Raw genomic sequence first — 24,574 nt, forward strand, 5'->3', positions numbered from 1 at the left:
CATCATTTTGGACCGTGGGCTATAGCCCATATCGTACGGCATACTATGGCACGCCGTTTTTCATAATTTTTGAGGATTTGAAAAAAAGTGAAAAATGAAAAAAACGGTGGGTTATAGCCCATGTTTTTTGAAATTTTGAAAAAAAAAGTTAGCCTCGTTTCTCATCATTTTGGACCGTGGGCTATAGCACATATCGTACGGCATACTATGGCACGCCGTTTTTCATCATTTTTGAGGATTTGAAAAAAATGAAAAATGAAAAAAACGGTGGGTTATAGCCCATGCTTTTTTAAATTTTGAAAAAGAAAGTTAGCCTCGTTTCTCATCATTTTGGACCGTGGGCTATAGCCCATATCGTACGGCATACTATGGCACGCCGTTTTTCATCATTTTTGAGGATTTGAAAAAAATGAAAAATGAAAAAAACGGTGGGTTATAGCCCATGTTTTTTGAAATTTTGAAAAAAAAAGTTAGCCTCGTTTCTCATCATTTTGGACCGTGGGCTATAGCACATATCGTACGGCATACTATGGCACGCCGTTTTTCATCATTTTTGAGGATTTGAAAAAAATGAAAAATTAAAAAAACGGTGGGTTATAGCCCATGCTTTTTGAAATTTTGAAAAAAAAAGTTAGCCTCGTTTCTCATCATTTTGGACCGTGGGCTATAGCCCATATCGTACGGCATACTATGGCACGCCGTTTTTCATCATTTTTGAGGATTTGAAAAAAATGAAAAATAAAAAAAACGGTGGGTTATAGCCCATGCTTTTTGAAATTTTGAAAAAAAAAGTTAGCCTCGTTTCTCATCATTTTGGACCGTGGGCTATAGCCCATATCGTACGGCATACTATGGCACGCCGTTTTTCATCATTTTTGAGGATTTGAAAAAAATGAAAAATGAAAAAAACGGTGGGTTATAGCCCATGCTTTTTGAAATTTTGAAAAAAAAAGTTAGCCTCGTTTCTCATCATTTTGGACCGTGGGCTATAGCCCATATCGTACGGCATACTATGGCACGCCGTTTTTCATCATTTTTGAGGATTTGAAAAAAATGAAAAATGAAAAAAACGGTGGGTTATAGCCCATGTTTTTTGAAATTTTGAAAAAAAAAGTTAGCCTCGTTTCTCATCATTTTGGACCGTGGGCTATAGCCCATATCGTACGGCATACTATGGCACGCCGTTTTTCATCATTTTTGAGGATTTGAAAAAAATGAAAAATGAAAAAAACGGTGGGTTATAGCCCATGTTTTTTGAAATTTTGAAAAAAATAGTTAGCCTTGTTTCTCATCATTTTGGACCGTGGGCTATAGCCCATATCGTACGGCATACTATGGCACGCCGTTTTTCATCATTTTTGAGGATTTGAAAAAAATGAAAAATGAAAAAAACGGTGGGTTATAGCCCATGTTTTTTGAAATTTTGAAAAAAAAAGTTAGCCTCGTTTCTCATCATTTTGGACCGTGGGCTATAGCCCATATCGTACGGCATACTATGGCACGCCGTTTTTCATCATTTTTGAGGATTTGAAAAAAATGAAAAATGAAAAAAACGGTGGGTTATAGCCCATGTTTTTTGAAATTTTGAAAAAAAAAGTTAGCCTTGTTTCTCATCCTTTTGGACCGTGGGCTATAGCCCATATCGTACGGCATACTATGGCACGCCGTTTTTCATCATTTTTGAGGATTTGAAAAAAATGAAAAATGAAAAAAACGGTGGGTTATAGCCCATGTTTTTTGAAATTTTGAAAAAAAAAAGTTAGCCTCGTTTCTCATCATTTTGGACCGTGGGCTATAGCACATATCGTACGGCATACTATGGCACGCCGTTTTTCATCATTTTTGAGGATTTGAAAAAAATGAAAAATGAAAAAAACGGTGGGTTATAGCCCATGCTTTTTGAAATTTTGAAAAAAAAAGTTAGCCTCGTTTCTCATCATTTTGGACCGTGGGCTATAGCCCATATCGTACGGCATACTATGGCACGCCGTTTTTCATCATTTTTGAGGATTTGAAAAAAATGAAAAATGAAAAAAACGGTGGGTTATAGCCCATGCTTTTTGAAATTTTGAAAAAAAAAGTTAGCCTCGTTTCTCATCATTTTGGACCGTGGGCTATAGCCCATATCGTACGGCATACTATGGCACGCCGTTTTTCATCATTTTTGAGGATTTGAAAAAAATGAAAAATGAAAAAAACGGTGGGTTATAGCCCATGTTTTTTGAAATTTTGAAAAAAAAAGTTAGCCTCGTTTCTCATCATTTTGGACCGTGGGCTATAGCACATATCGTACGGCATACTATGGCACGCCGTTTTTCATCATTTTTGAGGATTTGAAAAAAATGAAAAATGAAAAAAACGGTGGGTTATAGCCCATGCTTTTTGAAATTTTGAAAAAAAAAAGTTAGCCTCGTTTCTCATCATTTTGGACCGCGGGCTATAGCACATATCGTACGGCATACTATGGCACGCCGTTTTTCATCATTTTTGAGGATTTGAAAAAAATGAAAAATGAAAAAAACGGTGGGTTATAGCCCATGTTTTTTGAAATTTTGAAAAAAAAAGTTAGCCTCGTTTCTCATCATTTTGGACCGTGGGCTATAGCCCATATCGTACGGCATACTATGGCACGCCGTTTTTCATCATTTTTGAGGATTTGAAAAAAATGAAAAATGAAAAAAACGGTGGGTTATAGCCCATGTTTTTTGAAATTTTGAAAAAAAAAGTTAGCCTTGTTTCTCATCATTTTGGACCGTGGGCTATAGCCCATATCGTACGGCATACTATGGCACGCCGTTTTTCATCATTTTTGAGGATTTGAAAAAAATGAAAAATGAAAAAAACGGTGGGTTATAGCCCATGTTTTTTGAAATTTTGAAAAAAAAAGTTAGCCTCGTTTCTCATCATTTTGGACCGTGGGCTATAGCCCATATCGTACGGCATACTATGGCACGCCGTTTTTCATCATTTTTGAGGATTTGAAAAAAATGAAAAATGAAAAAAACGGTGGGTTATAGCCCATGTTTTTTGAAATTTTGAAAAAAAAAGTTAGCCTTGTTTCTCATCATTTTGGACCGTGGGCTATAGCCCATATCGTACGGCATACTATGGCACGCCGTTTTTCATCATTTTTGAGGATTTGAAAAAAATGAAAAATGAAAAAAACGGTGGGTTATAGCCCATGTTTTTTGAAATTTTGAAAAAAAAAGTTAGCCTCGTTTCTCATCATTTTGGACCGTGGGCTATAGCCCATATCGTACGGCATACTATGGCACGCCGTTTTTCATCATTTTTGAGGATTTGAAAAAAATGAAAAATGAAAAAAACGGTGGGTTATAGCCCATGTTTTTTGAAATTTTGAAAAAAAAAGTTAGCCTTGTTTCTCATCATTTTGGACCGTGGGCTATAGCCCATATCGTACGGCATACTATGGCACGCCGTTTTTCATCATTTTTGAGGATTTGAAAAAAATGAAAAATGAAAAAAACGGTGGGTTATAGCCCATGCTTTTTGAAATTTTGAAAAAAAAAGTTAGCCTCGTTTCTCATCATTTTGGACCGTGGGCTATAGCCCATATCGTACGGCATACTATGGCACGCCGTTTTTCATCATTTTTGAGGATTTGAAAAAAATGAAAAATGAAAAAAACGGTGGGTTATAGCCCATGTTTTTTGAAATTTTGAAAAAAAAAGTTAGCCTTGTTTCTCATCATTTTGGACCGTGGGCTATAGCCCATATCGTACGGCATACTATGGCACGCCGTTTTTCATCATTTTTGAGGATTTGAAAAAAATGAAAAATGAAAAAAACGGTGGGTTATAGCCCATGTTTTTTGAAATTTTGAAAAAAAAAGTTAGCCTCGTTTCTCATCATTTTGGACCGTGGGCTATAGCCCATATCGTACGGCATACTATGGCACGCCGTTTTTCATCATTTTTGAGGATTTGAAAAAAATGAAAAATGAAAAAAACGGTGGGTTATAGCCCATGTTTTTTGAAATTTTGAAAAAAAAAGTTAGCCTCGTTTCTCATCATTTTGGACCGTGGGCTATAGCCCATATCGTACGGCATACTATGGCACGCCGTTTTTCATCATTTTTGAGGATTTGAAAAAAATGAAAAATGAAGAAAACGGTGGGTTATAGCCCATGTTTTTTGAAATTTTGAAAAAAAAAGTTAGCCTTGTTTCTCATCATTTTGGACCGTGGGCTATAGCCCATATCGTACGGCATACTATGGCACGCCGTTTTTCATCATTTTTGAGGATTTGAAAAAAATGAAAAATGAAAAAAACGGTGGGTTATAGCCCATGTTTTTTGAAATTTTGAAAAAAAAAGTTAGCCTCGTTTCTCATCATTTTGGACCGTGGGCTATAGCCCATATCGTACGGCATACTATGGCACGCCGTTTTTCATCATTTTTGAGGATTTGAAAAAAATGAAAAATGAAAAAAACGGTGGGTTATAGCCCATGTTTTTTGAAATTTTGAAAAAAAAAGTTAGCCTTGTTTCTCATCATTTTGGACCGTGGGCTATAGCCCATATCGTACGGCATACTATGGCACGCCGTTTTTCATCATTTTTGAGGATTTGAAAAAAATGAAAAATGAAAAAAACGGTGGGTTATAGCCCATGTTTTTTGAATTTTTGAAAAAAAAAGTTAGCCTCGTTTCTCATCATTTTGGACCTATGGGCTATAGCCCATATCGTACGGCATACTATGGCACGCCGTTTTTCATCATTTTTGAGGATTTGAAAAAAATGAAAAATGAAAAAAACGGTGGGTTATAGCCCATGTTTTTTGAAATTTTGAAAAAAAAAGTTAGCCTCGTTTCTCATCATTTTGGACCGTGGGCTATAGCACATATCGTACGGCATACTATGGCACGCCGTTTTTCATCATTTTTGAGGATTTGAAAAAAATGAAAAATGAAAAAAACGGTGGGTTATAGCCCATGCTTTTTGAAATTTTGAAAAAAAAAGTTAGCCTCGTTTCTCATCATTTTGGACCGTGGGCTATAGCCCATATCGTACGGCATACTATGGCACGCCGTTTTTCATCATTTTTGAGGATTTGAAAAAAATGAAAAATGAAAAAAACGGTGGGTTATAGCCCATGTTTTTTGAAATTTTGAAAAAAAAAGTTAGCCTCGTTTCTCATCATTTTGGACCGTGGGCTATAGCACATATCGTACGGCATACTATGGCACGCCGTTTTTCATCATTTTTGAGGATTTGAAAAAAATGAAAAATGAAAAAAACGGTGGGTTATAGCCCATGCTTTTTGAAATTTTGAAAAAAAAAAGTTAGCCTCGTTTCTCATCATTTTGGACCGTGGGCTATAGCACATATCGTACGGCATACTATGGCACGCCGTTTTTCATCATTTTTGAGGATTTGAAAAAAATGAAAAAAACGGTGGGTTATAGCCCATGTTTTTTGAAATTTTGAAAAAAAAAGTTAGCCTCGTTTCTCATCATTTTGGACCGTGGGCTATAGCACATATCGTACGGCATACTATGGCACGCCGTTTTTCATCATTTTTGAGGATTTGAAAAAAATGAAAAATGAAAAAAACGGTGGGTTATAGCCCATGTTTTTTGAATTTTTGAAAAAAAAAGTTAGCCTCGTTTCTCATCATTTTGGACCTATGGGCTATAGCCCATATCGTACGGCATACTATGGCATGCCGTTTTTCATCATTTTTGAGGATTTGAAAAAAATGAAAAATGAAAAAAACGGTGGGTTATAGCCCATGTTTTTTGAAATTTTGAAAAAAAAAGTTAGCCTCGTTTCTCATCATTTTGGACCGTGGGCTATAGCACATATCGTACGGCATACTATGGCACGCCGTTTTTCATCATTTTTGAGGATTCGAAAAAAATGAAAAAAACGGTGGGTTATAGCCCATGTTTTTTGAAATTTTGAAAAAAAAAGTTAGCCTCGTTTCTCATCATTTTGGACCGTGGGCTATAGCCCATATCGTACGGCATACTATGGCACGCCGTTTTTCATCATTTTTGAGGATTTGAAAAAAATGAAAAATGAAAAAAACGGTGGGTTATAGCCCATGTTTTTTGAAATTTTGAAAAAAAAAGTTAGCCTTGTTTCTCATCATTTTGGACCGTGGGCTATAGCCCATATCGTACGGCATACTATGGCACGCCGTTTTTCATCATTTTTGAGGATTTGAAAAAAATGAAAAATGAAAAAAACGGTGGGTTATAGCCCATGTTTTTTGAAATTTTGAAAAAAAAAGTTAGCCTCGTTTCTCATCATTTTGGACCGTGGGCTATAGCCCATATCGTACGGCATACTATGGCACGCCGTTTTTCATCATTTTTGAGGATTTGAAAAAAATGAAAAATGAAAAAAACGGTGGGTTATAGCCCATGTTTTTTGAAATTTTGAAAAAAAAAGTTAGCCTTGTTTCTCATCATTTTGGACCGTGGGCTATAGCCCATATCGTACGGCATACTATGGCACGCCGTTTTCCATCATTTTTGAGGATTTGAAAAAAATGAAAAATGAAAAAAACGGTGGGTTATAGCCCATGTTTTTTGAAATTTTGAAAAAAAAAATTAGCCTCGTTTCTCATCATTTTGGACCGTGGGCTATAGCCCATATCGTACGGCATACTATGGCACGCCGTTTTTCATCATTTTTGAGGATTTGAAAAAAATGAAAAATGAAAAAAACGGTGGGTTATAGCCCATGTTTTTTGAAATTTTGAAAAAAAAAGTTAGCCTTGTTTCTCATCATTTTGGACCGTGGGCTATAGCCCATATCGTACGGCATACTATGGCACGCCGTTTTTCATCATTTTTGAGGATTTGAAAAAAATGAAAAATGAAAAAAACGGTGGGTTATAGCCCATGTTTTTTGAAATTTTGAAAAAAAAAGTTAGCCTCGTTTCTCATCATTTTGGACCGTGGGCTATAGCCCATATCGTACGGCATACTATGGCACGCCGTTTTTCATCATTTTTGAGGATTTGAAAAAAATGAAAAATGAAAAAAACGGTGGGTTATAGCCCATGTTTTTTGAAATTTTGAAAAAAAAAGTTAGCCTCGTTTCTCATCATTTTGGACCGTGGGCTATAGCCCATATCGTACGGCATACTATGGCACGCCGTTTGTCATCATTTTTGAGGATTTGAAAAAAATGAAAAATGAAGAAAACGGTGGGTTATAGCCCATGTTTTTTGAAATTTTGAAAAAAAAAGTTAGCCTTGTTTCTCATCATTTTGGACCGTGGGCTATAGCCCATATCGTACGGCATACTATGGCACGCCGTTTTTCATCATTTTTGAGGATTTGAAAAAAATGAAAAATGAAAAAAACGGTGGGTTATAGCCCATGTTTTTTGAAATTTTGAAAAAAAAAGTTAGCCTCGTTTCTCATCATTTTGGACCGTGGGCTATAGCCCATATCGTACGGCATACTATGGCACGCCGTTTTTCATCATTTTTGAGGATTTGAAAAAAATGAAAAATGAAAAAAACGGTGGGTTATAGCCCATGTTTTTTGAAATTTTGAAAAAAAAAGTTAGCCTCGTTTCTCATCATTTTGGACCGTGGGCTATAGCCCATATCGTACGGCATACTATGGCACGCCGTTTTTCATCATTTTTGAGGATTTGAAAAAAATGAAAAATGAAAAAAACGGTGGGTTATAGCCCATGTTTTTTGAAATTTTGAAAAAAAAAGTTAGCCTCGTTTCTCATCATTTTGGACCGTGGGCTATAGCACATATCGTACGGCATACTATGGCACGCCGTTTTTCATCATTTTTGAGGATTTGAAAAAAATGAAAAATGAAAAAAACGGTGGGTTATAGCCCATGCTTTTTGAAATTTTGAAAAAAAAAAGTTAGCCTCGTTTCTCATCATTTTGGACCGTGGGCTATAGCACATATCGTACGGCATACTATGGCACGCCGTTTTTCATCATTTTTGAGGATTTGAAAAAAATGAAAAATGAAAAAAACGGTGGGTTATAGCCCATGTTTTTTGAAATTTTGAAAAAAAAAGTTAGCCTCGTTTCTCATCATTTTGGACCGTGGGCTATAGCCCATATCGTACGGCATACTATGGCACGCCGTTTTTCATCATTTTTGAGGATTTGAAAAAAATGAAAAATGAAAAAAACGGTGGGTTATAGCCCATGCTTTTTGAAATTTTGAAAAAAAAAGTTAGCCTCGTTTCTCATCATTTTGGACCGTGGGCTATAGCACATATCGTACGGCATACTATGGCACGCCGTTTTTCATCATTTTTGAGGATTTGAAAAAAATGAAAAATGAAAAAAACGGTGGGTTATAGCCCATGCTTTTTGAAATTTTGAAAAAAAAAAGTTAGCCTCGTTTCTCATCATTTTGGACCGTGGGCTATAGCACATATCGTACGGCATACTATGGCACGCCGTTTTTCATCATTTTTGAGGATTTGAAAAAAATGAAAAATGAAAAAAACGGTGGGTTATAGCCCATGTTTTTTGAAATTTTGAAAAAAAAAGTTAGCCTCGTTTCTCATCATTTTGGACCGTGGGCTATAGCCCATATCGTACGGCATACTATGGCACGCCGTTTTTCATCATTTTTGAGGATTTGAAAAAAATGAAAAATGAAAAAAACGGTGGGTTATAGCCCATGTTTTTTGAAATTTTGAAAAAAAAAGTTAGCCTCGTTTCTCATCATTTTGGACCGTGGGCTATAGCCCATATCGTACGGCATACTATGGCACGCCGTTTTTCATCATTTTTGAGGATTTGAAAAAAATGAAAAATGAAAAAAACGGTGGGTTATAGCCCATGTTTTTTGAAATTTTGAAAAAAAAAGTTAGCCTCGTTTCTCATCATTTTGGACCGTGGGCTATAGCCCATATCGTACGGCATACTATGGCACGCCGTTTTTCATCATTTTTGAGGATTTGAAAAAAATGAAAAATGAAAAAAACGGTGGGTTATAGCCCATGTTTTTTGAAATTTTGAAAAAAAAAGTTAGCCTCGTTTCTCATCATTTTGGACCGTGGGCTATAGCCCATATCGTACGGCATACTATGGCACGCCGTTTTTCATCATTTTTGAGGATTTGAAAAAAATGAAAAATGAAGAAAACGGTGGGTTATAGCCCATGTTTTTTGAAATTTTGAAAAAAAAAGTTAGCCTTGTTTCTCATCATTTTGGACCGTGGGCTATAGCCCATATCGTACGGCATACTATGGCACGCCGTTTTTCATCATTTTTGAGGATTTGAAAAAAATGAAAAATGAAAAAAACGGTGGGTTATAGCCCATGTTTTTTGAAATTTTGAAAAAAAAAGTTAGCCTCGTTTCTCATCATTTTGGACCGTGGGCTATAGCCCATATCGTACGGCATACTATGGCACGCCGTTTTTCATCATTTTTGAGGATTTGAAAAAAATGAAAAATGAAAAAAACGGTGGGTTATAGCCCATGTTTTTTGAAATTTTGAAAAAAAAAGTTAGCCTCGTTTCTCATCATTTTGGACCGTGGGCTATAGCCCATATCGTACGGCATACTATGGCACGCCGTTTTTCATCATTTTTGAGGATTTGAAAAAAATGAAAAATGAAAAAAACGGTGGGTTATAGCCCATGTTTTTTGAAATTTTGAAAAAAAAAGTTAGCCTCGTTTCTCATCATTTTGGACCTATGGGCTATAGCCCATATCGTACGGCATACTATGGCACGCCGTTTTTCATCATTTTTGAGGATTTGAAAAAAATGAAAAATGAAAAAAACGGTGGGTTATAGCCCATGTTTTTTGAAATTTTGAAAAAAAAAGTTAGCCTCGTTTCTCATCATTTTGGACCGTGGGCTATAGCACATATCGTACGGCATACTATGGCACGCCGTTTTTCATCATTTTTGAGGATTTGAAAAAAATGAAAAATGAAAAAAACGGTGGGTTATAGCCCATGCTTTTTGAAATTTTGAAAAAAAAAGTTAGCCTCGTTTCTCATCATTTTGGACCGTGGGCTATAGCCCATATCGTACGGCATACTATGGCACGCCGTTTTTCATCATTTTTGAGGATTTGAAAAAAATGAAAAATGAAAAAAACGGTGGGTTATAGCCCATGCTTTTTGAAATTTTGAAAAAAAAAGTTAGCCTCGTTTCTCATCATTTTGGACCGTGGGCTATAGCCCATATCGTACGGCATACTATGGCACGCCGTTTTTCATCATTTTTGAGGATTTGAAAAAAATGAAAAATGAAAAAAACGGTGGGTTATAGCCCATGTTTTTTGAAATTTTGAAAAAAAAAGTTAGCCTCGTTTCTCATCATTTTGGACCGTGGGCTATAGCACATATCGTACGGCATACTATGGCACGCCGTTTTTCATCATTTTTGAGGATTTGAAAAAAATGAAAAATGAAAAAAACGGTGGGTTATAGCCCATGCTTTTTGAAATTTTGAAAAAAAAAAGTTAGCCTCGTTTCTCATCATTTTGGACCGTGGGCTATAGCACATATCGTACGGCATACTATGGCACGCCGTTTTTCATCATTTTTGAGGATTTGAAAAAAATGAAAAATGAAAAAAACGGTGGGTTATAGCCCATGTTTTTTGAAATTTTGAAAAAAAAAGTTAGCCTCGTTTCTCATCATTTTGGACCGTGGGCTATAGCCCATATCGTACGGCATACTATGGCACGCCGTTTTTCATCATTTTTGAGGATTTGAAAAAAATGAAAAATGAAAAAAACGGTGGGTTATAGCCCATGTTTTTTGAAATTTTGAAAAAAAAAGTTAGCCTTGTTTCTCATCATTTTGGACCGTGGGCTATAGCCCATATCGTACGGCATACTATGGCACGCCGTTTTTCATCATTTTTGAGGATTTGAAAAAAATGAAAAATGAAAAAAACGGTGGGTTATAGCCCATGTTTTTTGAAATTTTGAAAAAAAAAGTTAGCCTCGTTTCTCATCATTTTGGACCGTGGGCTATAGCCCATATCGTACGGCATACTATGGCACGCCGTTTTTCATCATTTTTGAGGATTTGAAAAAAATGAAAAATGAAAAAAACGGTGGGTTATAGCCCATGTTTTTTGAAATTTTGAAAAAAAAAGTTAGCCTTGTTTCTCATCATTTTGGACCGTGGGCTATAGCCCATATCGTACGGCATACTATGGCACGCCGTTTTTCATCATTTTTGAGGATTTGAAAAAAATGAAAAATGAAAAAAACGGTGGGTTATAGCCCATGTTTTTTGAAATTTTGAAAAAAAAAGTTAGCCTCGTTTCTCATCATTTTGGACCGTGGGCTATAGCCCATATCGTACGGCATACTATGGCACGCCGTTTTTCATCATTTTTGAGGATTTGAAAAAAATGAAAAATGAAAAAAACGGTGGGTTATAGCCCATGTTTTTTGAAATTTTGAAAAAAAAAGTTAGCCTTGTTTCTCATCATTTTGGACCGTGGGCTATAGCCCATATCGTACGGCATACTATGGCACGCCGTTTTTCATCATTTTTGAGGATTTGAAAAAAATGAAAAATGAAAAAAACGGTGGGTTATAGCCCATGCTTTTTGAAATTTTGAAAAAAAAAGTTAGCCTCGTTTCTCATCATTTTGGACCGTGGGCTATAGCCCATATCGTACGGCATACTATGGCACGCCGTTTTTCATCATTTTTGAGGATTTGAAAAAAATGAAAAATGAAAAAAACGGTGGGTTATAGCCCATGTTTTTTGAAATTTTGAAAAAAAAAGTTAGCCTTGTTTCTCATCATTTTGGACCGTGGGCTATAGCCCATATCGTACGGCATACTATGGCACGCCGTTTTTCATCATTTTTGAGGATTTGAAAAAAATGAAAAATGAAAAAAACGGTGGGTTATAGCACATGTTTTTTGAAATTTTGAAAAAAAAAGTTAGCCTCGTTTCTCATCATTTTGGACCGTGGGCTATAGCCCATATCGTACGGCATACTATGGCACGCCGTTTTTCATCATTTTTGAGGATTTGAAAAAAATGAAAAATGAAGAAAACGGTGGGTTATAGCCCATGTTTTTTGAAATTTTGAAAAAAAAAGTTAGCCTTGTTTCTCATCATTTTGGACCGTGGGCTATAGCCCATATCGTACGGCATACTATGGCACGCCGTTTTTCATCATTTTTGAGGATTTGAAAAAAATGAAAAATGAAAAAAACGGTGGGTTATAGCCCATGTTTTTTGAAATTTTGAAAAAAAAAGTTAGCCTCGTTTCTCATCATTTTGGACCGTGGGCTATAGCCCATATCGTACGGCATACTATGGCACGCCGTTTTTCATCATTTTTGAGGATTTGAAAAAAATGAAAAATGAAAAAAACGGTGGGTTATAGCCCATGTTTTTTGAAATTTTGAAAAAAAAAGTTAGCCTCGTTTCTCATCATTTTGGACCGTGGGCTATAGCCCATATCGTACGGCATACTATGGCACGCCGTTTTTCATCATTTTTGAGGATTTGAAAAAAATGAAAAATGAAAAAAACGGTGGGTTATAGCCCATGTTTTTTGAAATTTTGAAAAAAAAAGTTAGCCTCGTTTCTCATCATTTTGGACCTATGGGCTATAGCCCATATCGTACGGCATACTATGGCACGCCGTTTTTCATCATTTTTGAGGATTTGAAAAAAATGAAAAATGAAAAAAACGGTGGGTTATAGCCCATGTTTTTTGAAATTTTGAAAAAAAAAGTTAGCCTCGTTTCTCATCATTTTGGACCGTGGGCTATAGCCCATATCGTACGGCATACTATGGCACGCCGTTTTTCATCATTTTTGAGGATTTGAAAAAAATGAAAAATGAAAAAAAACGGTGGGTTATAGCCCATGTTTTTTTAAATTTTGAAAAAAAAAGTTAGCCTCGTTTCTCATCATTTTGGACCGTGGGCTATAGCCCATATCGTACGGCATACTATGGCACGCCGTTTTTCATCATTTTTGAGGATTTGAAAAAAATGAAAAATGAAAAAAACGGTGGGTTATAGCCCATGTTTTTTGAAATTTTGAAAAAAAAAGTTAGCCTCGTTTCTCATCATTTTGGACCGTGGGCTATAGCCCATATCGTACGGCATACTATGGCACGCCGTTTTTCATCATTTTTGAGGATTTGAAAAAAATGAAAAATGAAAAAAGCGGTGGGTTATAGCCCATGTTTTTTGAAATTTTGAAAAAAAAAGTTAGCCTCGTTTCTCATCATTTTGGACTGTGGGCTATAGCCCATATCGTACGGCATACTATGGCACGCCGTTTTTCATCATTTTTGAGGATTTGAAAAAAATGAAAAATGAAAAAAACGGTGGGTTATAGCCCATGTTTTTTGAAATTTTGAAAAAAAAAGTTAGCCTCGTTTCTCATCATTTTGAACCGTGGGCTATAGCCCATATCGTACGGCATACTATGGCACGCCGTTTTTCATCATTTTTGAGGATTTGAAAAAAATGAAAAATGAAAAAAACGGTGGGTTATAGCCCATGTTTTTTGAAATTTTGAAAAAAAAAGTTAGCCTCGTTTCTCATCATTTTGGACCGTGGGCTATAGCCCATATCGTACGGCATACTATGGCACGCCGTTTTTCATCATTTTTGAGGATTTGAAAAAAATGAAAAATGAAAAAAAACGGTGGGTTATAGCCCACTAGCCCTTACCCGTTGTGAGATATTTGCCCCCCTCTTGCGGCCGTGGGGGGGTACTGCGCCCGGTGCGTTTTTAATTCACTAATAAATCTTGCATCCTTTGGTATTCTTCTCCTGATAAACTACACGGTTTGCACACATCTCACCATGCACAACGGCGACAGGTACCCTGTCCACACATGGACCGCTACTTTGCATTCATATTCATGTGATATTGACAGTACAATACCCATTTTTGCATTTTTTAATCCACTAATAAATTCATTATAAATCATTAATGTGTCAAATTGGAAAAAGGGCTCCATTAAGACCTCCATATAATTATGGTCCATGCCTGTGTGAAAAGTGGGAGTGATTGGGCCAGCCAATGTTGAGATAAAGCGCTGTCAGGGACATTCAGACATTCAGACATTCAGACATTCGCTGAATTTTAGTATGATAAGTAAAAAAAAAAAAGTTGAAGTTTTTTCTTAATAAGTATTCTTTTAAATGTTTTTCAATTTTTTTCAATTTTTTTCAATTTTCTTTAAAAAAAAACAAAAAAAACAAAAAAAACAAAAAAAGTTTTCATTTTTTTTCGTGCGTGCGTGCGTGCGTGCGTACGTGCGCTTGCGAGAGCTGTGTAAAGGCCAGCCAATAGGAAGACAGGGTGTGTGTGTGCGTGTGTGCGTGCTCTTGCGAGAGCTGTGTAAAGGCCAGCCAATAGGAAGACAGGGTGTGTGTGTGTGTGCGTGCGTGCGAAGACAGGGTGTGTGTGTGTGTGTGTGTGTGTGTGTGTGCGTGCGTGCGTGCGTGCTCTTGCAAGAGCTGTGTAAAGGCCAGCCAATAGGAAGACAGGGTGTGTGTGTGCGTGCGTGCGTGCGAAGACAGGGTGTGTGTGTGTGTGTGTGTGTGTGTGTGTGTGCGTGCGTGCGTGCGTGCGTGCGTGCGTGCGCTTGCGAGAGCTGTGTAAAGGCCAGCCAATAGGAAGACAGGGTGTGTGTGTGCGTGCGTGCGTGCGAAGACAGGGTGTGTGTGCGTGCGTGCACTTGCATGTGTCTAGCCTAATTGCACAAATAGCAGACCTACAAGCTCACAAGGTATCGCAGAGCAACTCATTGAGATCTTGTAACTTTAATGTCAGCCCTGTAATTAAGCCCTTATATGTCTCAGCTGTGGAAGTAAAACGACTTCCACTTCTATGCCAGTACTATGACTGGGAGATTACAATGGTTCTGAATGGGGGAAAACTATGCCCGAACAAATTGCTCTATCGCAAAAAGTAAAAGTCGAATGCAAATATTTCTTTCGCTGTGAGTGGCCTGAGATATTGACGTACACCATGTGCGATTGTGGTGTTGGTACAATCGAAAATGTGGTTATAAGAGCGAGTTAAGAATTGTCTGCGCGATAATATCCTCGTAAGAATTATACAATGGAGGTCAATGGGCAACTTGACTGTTTTTGTGTCACTTAAAAGGCCATAGTTCACATTCTGTATGTCTCTGTGCTTTGGTGGTCACATTGTGTGAAAGAGGACATGTGTGGCTACAAAATGACAAAAGAACATGCGTGTAAAATGAATACTTTGGCCGGGACGACAATTTGTTTGGTAAATTTTCAAGGAAAGAATTTCAGTCTCCACACTCTAGTCAAAGAAGGCCTGCACTCTAAGATGGCACTAATTATGCGAAACGGCATGCGATTGAACTGCGATTTCGGAAAAAACGTTTAACGTATTCGAATACGGTTTGAACCACGAAAAAGTCCAGAGTCGTGTGAGCGTTCTAAAGTTTAAATCACGTTTCTACGACAAAGTATGCCAGAGTAATGAGGCTGCAAAAGTGAGGTTGATTTAGAGATAAATCCCATACATTGTCAATGGGAGGAAAAAACTATAAATAAAGTTAAATATATTAAAAAGTATAAACTTTTTCAAAACAACTTTTTCACCAATGAAAGTTCAAAGATAGATGAACATTATAAAGTTTGAATGAAGTTTCAAAGTGAAAGTATGACGGAGTAATAAGAGCTCAAAAAAGTTAACTGTGAAAAATGGGACCTTTCTTCCATCGACTCTCATTATAAAGGATGTAAAAAAAAAAAGAAAATGTATTAAAGCTGAAGGAAAAGTAAAAAAAAAATTGTAAAAAGAATAAGCATAAATAACTGCATAAAGCGATGCGGAAATTGCGGAAATTGAAAATTCTGGAAATTGCGGAAATTGCGGAAATTGAAAATTGCGGAAATTGCGGAAATTGAAAATTGCGGAAATTGTAAAGTAAAAAAAAAAAAAGTTAAAGTTTTTTCTTAATAAGTAAAACAAAAAAAAGTTAAAGTTTTTTCTCATCATTTTGGACCATGGGCTATATATGGGCTATATGAAAATGGAGTTTCTAGGTGAAAGTGATATTTTGACGTGCCAACATCTGTCATTGAGCTCCATTATAAATTCGAAAGCACTATATTTCTAAAACTACGTACCTCTGATCTCTGTATCCATTGATAACTCTGGGAGTGTACTAATTGAAGGGTCGTGACTCGTAAGGGTCCATTTCGTTACATTTGTACACTCTTGGTCAGAGTGAATGCTGAGGATTTCATGCCTTTATTATAAACTCAAATGTTGATCAATTAATTTCTCGTGTTTGTGCTTCATCTAACCTCTGCACATCGTTGACCAGAGTGAGCAGACCGCTGGGGTTGCATATCAGCTTTTCCAGAAAAGTGAGTATGTCACTGAAGTGTGGCCGCTGACTGCGCTCCTTCTGCCAACAGTGCAGCATCAACTGGTGCAATGCCACAGGGCAGCACATCGGTGCTGGCAGACGGTAGCCCTCTTCAATGGACAGGATTACCTGAGTAACACACATATTTGCATACATTTAACCACTTGAACCCCAGCATCCATATTCAAGCCAAAAATGGCCGCTTGTAGATGATGATTTTGTCTGCAGAAAAGGCAGGCAACATTTTCATGTCAAGGACCCCCAAAATCTCATCTTACACTGGGTTAACTTCTGGCCTCTCAAGAACCACTGATAATACTCTACTGAATGTGACCTGAGCAGTCTATCAACTGCTATTAGTTGTACCGTATATTCATGATTTATACATTCGTTTTGTCCTATCAAAACCTATGCTGATTCTACTTGAGTCATTGAACATCAGCGGCAACTCACGTCTTGATTGGACATCTCCCAGTAGGGCCTCTCGCCATATGACATCACTTCCCACATGACGATGCCGTAGCTCCATACGTCACTGGCGGAAGAAAACTTCCCATAAGAAATAGCCTCCGGGGCGGTCCAGCGAATCGGTATCTTCCCTCCCTATTTATAAAGCACAATATTATTAAGAGTCCCCAGAGTTAACCCATATGATCTATCTATCATTGACGAATGAAACTACAACACCCTGTGGAAGACACATTTTGTGTCATCAATTATGTAAAATGGTGCATTTAATGTTGCAGGTATACACACATATATAGGCATTTTGTGGGAGGAATAATTGCCGCTACGCTATCTGATGTGAGAAGATCTTATATACTAGAGTCTAGTATATAAGATCTTCTCACATCAGATTCAGAACAATGGGATTTAGGTTCAAAATCTGCAAAATGTCACTTGTGTGTAGAGCCCCTCACACTCACCATAGTGGTATATGCAGCGTCGGGGTCATCGTCCAATCCTCGAGACATGCCAAAGTCTGAGACCTTACAGACCAGGTTCTCATTCACCAGGATGTTTCGAGCGGCGAGGTCTCGGTGAATGTAAGCTATGTCTGACAGGTAGCTCATTCCCGTGGCGATGCCGCGCAGCATGCCCGCCAGCTGGAGCACTGTGAACTGGCCATCATGGCTCTGGGTTCGTTGTTGGACAGAGGAGGCAAGAAGAGCAGAGCCTCTCAGCATAACGTTGCTGTCGGGCAGAAACCTTGTATCTCTTTGATACGATTTTGCAACCAATTTTTTTCACCCAGTGTCAATTATCTAATCTAATGTAATCCTGGGCGCTACACTCGCTCTGGCAACCTGGGGAGAGCAACGGACTGACCTCATGCTTCCTTCCATGCATGAGGAATCCAAGTCGCTTCTTTTCACCTGGCAAGGGGGAGTTTCCCTGGTTGGACGTAGCTCGTGGAAGGAACACGTTATTCCAACCAGTTCCTTTCCCCTCCATTAGCACCCGACTGGCCAGGGGGAGGCAGTATGAAACCTTGTATCTCCATATATTTTACTTAAGTAAAAATAGCAATACCACAATGTAGAGTAGAAAAGTATTATACAGTACTTAAGTAAATATATTTTCCTTTCCATATCCTCCTGTTTCATATTCCTCTTACCCGTAGGAAAGCGTCCAGCGCTCTGTTGTCCATGAACTCCACCACTATCATTACTGGTCTGCCTGGAAAAACACCATGAACATTATTGGAGCAGAGAAGTGGAATGGTTCTCAACGTCAGGTCCTGGGACCACCAGGGAGTCCCCAGTCAGTATGGGTCTGACTCTGACTCTGTGTACAAAATGGGACCAAATGGACCTGTATAAGGGTCCAATTGGTTCCATTTGTACCCTCTCAGAGTTAAAGTAACACTGAGAATTGTACAGTGTAGATTGGTATCTCAAAAATAAAACAAAAAGAAGTTCCATTTGTGCACTCTCAGAGTTACAGACCTGTACGGGTCTATTTGGCCCGAGACCAGACATTGAGAAACAGTGAAATTAGAGAAAGACATTTTAGAGAATGAACAAGGTGATGAGAGATTTACTTTTAGTGACGACTCCCTCTAGACGGACAATGTTCGGGTTGTTGAACTGTCCAATGATGGACGCCTCGCGCAGGAAGTCCCGCTTCTGCTGCTCCACATAGCCGCCTTTTAGAGTCTTTATGGCCACGGCAACATCCGTCTTTCCTGCTGTGTGTAGACGGCCACTGCACACTTCTCCAAATTCACCTGCCATGATGCAGACGTATAGAAACAGGCATAATGACACATGCACACAGTACAGTAAAAACACACACACACACACACACACACACACACACACACACACACACACACACACACACACACACACACACACACACACAGCCAAATCTCTCCAACATGTCAGGTAGCCTACATGCCTCTCGCTTTTAAAATCATACATAAGAAAACTGTGTTTATTAATTACATGCACAATGTCTAAAATGTAATATTTCGCATGCTAATGATGACATGTTGACACTTTGTCCTGATGATTGTGCTGAATACAGCTCAGGAAATCAGGATAATTTCTTAGCACAGCCACAGTGATTTCTTCCTTAAAATATTTTATAGAAGATACATTGGAATTCAAATGTATATTAGTGCCTGAGGAAGGTCCAGAGGGACCGAAACGTTGCTTCATTAAAGACAATACTCATGTACCGAGCAAATACACAGTGTGCGGGTGTACCTTATTGCTTTCATTGATGTCCACTGGCCTACGCACCTGTGCATACCCTAATTTCTAGGTGTGCGAAAGTTTTCTCCTACAATGTTCTCTGTAGCTGTAGAGTACGCAAGTACACGCAGCTTCCCATAAGTGGCGCTCATGTTCTTCAAACGAGACAAATGGAAACAGCCTTCAGTATAATTCATAGGATAAATACAGTCTGTTCAATTTAGTGAATCAATGAACACTATTCACAGGGGACGCCACTGGTTTTCTAAAGTAGGACAGTTTAATATTCCACTGCTCCTCTATGACATTTAAATTTAGACTACTTTAAGAGTTCTTGTGTCTGGGTCACAGTTGTCAGACCTGTAAAATGTTTAATTGAAACTTTACAAGATTTCTTGTTCTATGAAATATGGAAATCTATCTGAACTGTCACAGGAGCCACTCTGGAGTATTACTGAAGATATATAGACCGAGATATTTCTTATAGTCCTTACTCTTAAATCCTTAAAGAGTGTATATAACAAATCTGCTATACATACAGGTCCATCTCAAGTAATTAGAATATTTTGTAAAAGTTCCATAATATAATTCAAAAAGTGAAACTTTCATATTCTCAATTAATTGTGCATAGAGTGAAGTATTTAAAACCTTTTTTTGTTGATTGCACTATTGAGGTGTTATGGAAGCCCATGTTTGATTTGATAACAGCCGTAAATTAATTTCTATTGTTCCGTCTTATGTCTCACACCTTCCTCTTGACAATACAACATCGATTCTCTGTGGGTTTCAGGTCAGGCGAGTTGTCTGGCCAGTTAAGCACAGTAATACCATGGTCAGTACACCAGTTACTAGTAGTTTTGGCTCTGTGGGCAGGTGCCAAATCGAGCTGGAAAGGAAAATTAGCATCTCCATGAAGCTTGTCAACATACTGAAGCACAATGTACTCTAAAAAGATGGCTGTGTTGAAAGTTAACCAGTGTTAAGTTTTCACTATCAGTGGATCAACACCATAGCAGATAACATGGCCTAAATCATCACTGTGTTTTGTCATGTCCAGAGTCTCAACACACGTTGCTGGAAAAGGAAGATCAGCATCAACATAAAGCTTGTCAATGTACGTAGGCACACAGGGCTGTAAAATATCATAATAGATGGTTGTGTTGAGACTCTGGACATGACAAAACACAGTGGTGATTTAGGTTTAGGGCATTTAGGGTTAGGGTTAGGCTTAACTATTTAACCGCTCTCTCCAGTAGAACACCATCCCCACACTATGGAAACGTTCAGAAATAAGACCCAGTGGAGGGTGCAGTCATAACTGTATTAAACACCGGCACCTACAGTCAATTAGAGACAGCACAGGCATATGCCAGGATCCTGTTTGTGGACTTTTCCTCTGCTTTCAACTGTATGCAGCTCCACATCCTCTGCACTAAGCTGAAAGATCTCCAGGTGGATCCCCACATGATCCTCTGGATAATGGACTTCCTCCTCAAAAGGGAGCAGTTTGTTAAGGTCAACACCTCCTCCTCTTTGGTTTTGACTACATCTACCGGCATCGGTAGATGTAGTCTACCCAGGGGACAGTGATTTCCCCAGTCCTGTTCTCACTCTATACCAATAACCTGAGGGGCTCAGACAGTGCGAGAATGGCCGTGAAGTTTGCAGACGATACTGCTCTGGTCGACACCTTAAACAGCCCTGTTCACTTTGAGGAGGAAGCAAAGAAGCTCCACCAGTGGTGTGAGGAGCACTACCTTCAGCTGAATGTGAAGAAGACCAAGGAGCTCCTCATAAGCCCTCGGAGGAGAGATGACCTCAACCCTATTCCGCAGCTGACACTGGGTGACCCCATCCTTCGCAGCTTTTACATCTGCCATATAGAGAGCCTCCTTACCTTTTCTTTCCTGGCTTGGTACGGAGGACCAACAAGGCTAAGATGTGGAGGGTAACCCACGTGGGGTCTAAACTCTGTGGGACGCAGTGCTCTGCCCTTCAGCATCTCAGTGAAGAAAGCAGGAAAGATCGCGAGAGACCCAACTCTTAACCAATTTCCCCTTGTGGATAATAAAGACATCTAATCTAAATGGCTATAGCCGGTCCATAAGCTCAGCCCTACAGTATGTTTGCAACTGTGTTGTGATTTCACCTGCTCCAATCACCCGGTCAATGCTTATGCGTGAGGGGTCAATTTCCCTCGTGTACTCCTGGATAGCTTGAGAGGGGTCTTCGTAAGTGTCTGGATCCACATAGGTCTTTATCCCTGAGAACGGAACTGAAAAAACAAAAACAAAACAATAATGGTATACAGCTATAGGCCTATATCGGTTTAAAGGAATACAATTGAACTCAATAACCAGTTAACATTAAACATTAACATTATAACACTGACTTAAAACCACATAATAATGCACTCACCAACAATTACTTTTATCATGACAGCTTGCCTCTAGTTTAACTTTTTGTTTTTTTAATATTGGTGGTAGTGTTATAATGTATTGTTCTTATTGTCATATATATTTTTTCTGTATATTCAGAATAATAAAGAAACTAAATGCTTTACCGTGTCCACGCTGGAAGCGTGCCCTCCTCTTCTCATCCGACTTCATCTGGGCTTTGATGTACCGTTGACACCTGAGACATGAGGCCAAGAACAAAATGTCACTTCTGTAATGGCATACTGTCAGAGCCCTCTCATCACTGGGTTCCTTCTATCCACTACCACTACCCATCTCTGTTTTATTCTGGATTAGAACAAAGAGAATGGTAGAAAAAAACTTTCTGTTACCCCTACAATAACCCTCTCCTTTCTATAAAATATTACACCATTGTGCTTACTTACTGAATACAACATCAAGTGCCACTACTAACAGACTACTATTGTGTCAAATTATACCCCGGACGGTTAGCTCAACCGTCTGGGCACCTAGGCTGCCAAGCCAGCCGGACGGCGTGCTGTGGGTTCGACTCCCGAGCCCGACGGCCTTTGCCACGTGTCACTCCCCATCTCTCTCCCCCTTTCCTGTCTGATTACTGTACCCTATCAATAAAGGCAAAAAACGCCAAAAGGAATATTTAAAAAATGCTACTTTGCACCCTAATGACCCAGCCTCTTCTACTGTATCTTAGTCCAGTGGTTCATAAACTGGCAACCAGGGCGATCCCCAAATTATTTTACATTGTTTTCTCACTCAACATTAAACAAACCAACATACAGTGTATCTGAATACAGGGTATATCTGCACATTTCTAAAGTTACAATTTAATTACATTTTAGACATTTTTAATACCAAATTGGCAAAATATTACATAACAACGAGGCAAACATTGTGGAAAATAGCCGATACAAGCTTATAACGGCATGTTGTGTGCTTGTAGATCTGCTATTTTCACAATATGTATCTGGGGAACCGAGTAATGCCTACGATTGCAAGTAGTTGTCAGGGTGGGGGCCCCCAGTCCAACTATTATTATTTTGGCAGGACCCCCAGTTCAAATATATATATATTTGTTGGGGGGGTCATAGCCTAAAATGCCGGTACAATCATCCTTAAGTATCCTATTTTCACACTCTCAATAAATGGTGAAATATGTCTCAAAATCACACCTCTAGCACATAAATGAATGCAAACAAAGCTGAATCTGCCAATGTAGTATACAAATCCAGGGTTGTATGTACCAAAGTTTGACATCTCTTTAAAAAAAATGAGTGTGTGTGTGTGTGTGTGTGTGTGTGTGTGTGTGTGTGTGTGTGTGTGTGTGTGTGTGTGTGTGTGTGTGTGTGTGTTTGTGTGACTGTACCGTCCAGTGATGAGTAGGAAGAGGGTTAGGATGATCAACAGGGAGAAACCTCCCACAGATGCCGTTACGACCACCAGAGCATGCCCCTGATCAGAAGCTATCTCAGAATCTGAACAAAGACAAGAAAAAACACTTAACAGTACCACAGTAACACGTACCGCTAAAATAAATTAGCCTCATTTTTCCATTTTTTGCTTATGCCTTGCATATTTGTCTGTAAAATACAAATAAATGCACTAATGCACTAAATTACGTCAGGATCAGAATCATCTTTATTGTCACCATCACAGATTTGCAGGTGTAAAGAAGTGTGTGAAATTTTTGTGCAAGCTCCATCGTTTTTGTTGTCGAAAAGAAAAAGAAAGGGGGCAGGAAGAGAAGGAGAAAAGAAAGAAAACTAGGCAATAATCAAATATACTGTATCTAGTACATACTGTATAGCATCAAAGGCATCATGTACTAGTGGTCATATAGTCATATAGTCTTTTGAATAAAATTAAATTTAGTCATTCAATATTTTAGTCATCTGCAATGTTTTAGTTTCGGCCTTTTAGTTGAATAGATATGATACCTTAATATATTTTAGTCAACTAAATCTACAGTTGTTTTAGTGGACCCAAATTTAGGTTGTCAGGCCTTGACGGCATCACAATGCCTGATCTACAAGCGTCGGGAGCTATCCCTGTTACAGTGCGCTAGAACCCTGGGAGATGGAGTCTATCCCCGTTACAGTGCGCTTGACCCCTGGGAGATGGAGTCTATCCCCGTTACAGTGCGCTAGACCCCTGGGAGATGGAGTCTATCCCCGTTACAGTGCGCTAGACCGCTGGGAGATGGAGTATATCCCCGTTACAGTGCGCTAGACCCCTGGGAGATGGAGTCTATCCCCGTTACAGTGCTCTAGACCCCTGGGAGATGGAGTCTATCCCCGTTACAGTGCGCTAGACCCCTGGGAGATGGAGTCTATCCCCGTTACAGTGCGCTAGACCCCTGGGAGATGGAGTCTATCCCCGTTACAGTGCGCTAGACCCCTGGGAGATGGAGTCTATCCCCGTTACAGTGCGCTAGACCCCTGGGAGATGGAGTCTATCCCCGTTACAGTGCTCTAGACCCCTGGGAGATGGAGTCTATCCCCGTTACAGTGCGCTAGACCCCTGGGAGATGGAGTCTATCCCCGTTACAGTGCTCTAGACCCCTGGGAGATGGAGTCTATCCCCGTTACAGTGCGCTAGACCCCTGGGAGATGGAGTCTATCCCCGTTACAGTGCTCTAGACCCCTGGGAGATGGAGTCAATCCCCGTTACAGTGCTCTAGACCCCTGGGAGATGGAGTCTACGGTCATTTTCTTTAGTTAGTTTTAGTCCATTTTGTAAACAGTTTCAGTTTCAGTTACGGTAGTTTTTTCTTTTTTGTAAAGCGTCATTTTTATTTCCATTTCCTTTTCCTTTCTTTTTTTTGTAATTTTTTGTGAATTAATTCATTAATTTGCTTTAGTTAACTATAATAACCCTTGACCCACGGGCCACGTAGCCCATGACATACCGTCATCTCCAGTGGCAAACTCAAACTTTGGGCTGTATGCGCTGTAGCCCGCAGCAGTGCGAGCACGCACATGGAACACATACAGAGAGGAAGGCCTGAGTCCTGTCACCACCACACTGGGCATTGTGCTTCGCATGGATGAGTAGCTCAGTCGCTCTTGTTCCTGGCAAGGTATAGAA

The 24,574-nt window shown here is 38.9% G+C and overlaps 1 protein-coding gene across 2 annotated transcripts in view; it reads right to left on the bottom strand.

Moving 5' to 3' along the window:
- LOC308317660 (ephrin type-A receptor 6-like) overlaps positions 1 to 24,574 on the bottom strand; it is a 96,413-nt gene that overhangs the window by 21,455 nt on the left and 50,384 nt on the right. For both annotated transcript variants that reach the window (XM_080766845.1, XM_080766846.1), the window contains exons 10-18: positions 24,396 to 24,558; positions 22,854 to 22,962; positions 21,616 to 21,686; positions 21,202 to 21,327; positions 18,395 to 18,580; positions 17,969 to 18,030; positions 17,277 to 17,486; positions 16,804 to 16,953; positions 16,286 to 16,479 (exon numbers count right to left, since the gene is read on the bottom strand). In XM_080766845.1, the coding sequence (XP_080622971.1) occupies positions 16,286 to 16,479; positions 16,804 to 16,953; positions 17,277 to 17,486; positions 17,969 to 18,030; positions 18,395 to 18,580; positions 21,202 to 21,327; positions 21,616 to 21,686; positions 22,854 to 22,962; positions 24,396 to 24,558 (1,271 nt within the window). The remainder of the gene's footprint in view (positions 1 to 16,285; positions 16,480 to 16,803; positions 16,954 to 17,276; positions 17,487 to 17,968; positions 18,031 to 18,394; positions 18,581 to 21,201; positions 21,328 to 21,615; positions 21,687 to 22,853; positions 22,963 to 24,395; positions 24,559 to 24,574) is intronic.

The sequence above is a fragment of the Protomyctophum bolini genome (genome assembly GCF_963924005.1).
Source record: "Protomyctophum bolini genome assembly, chromosome: 1".
In the NCBI taxonomy this organism is placed as follows: Eukaryota; Metazoa; Chordata; class Actinopteri; order Myctophiformes; family Myctophidae; genus Protomyctophum; species Protomyctophum bolini.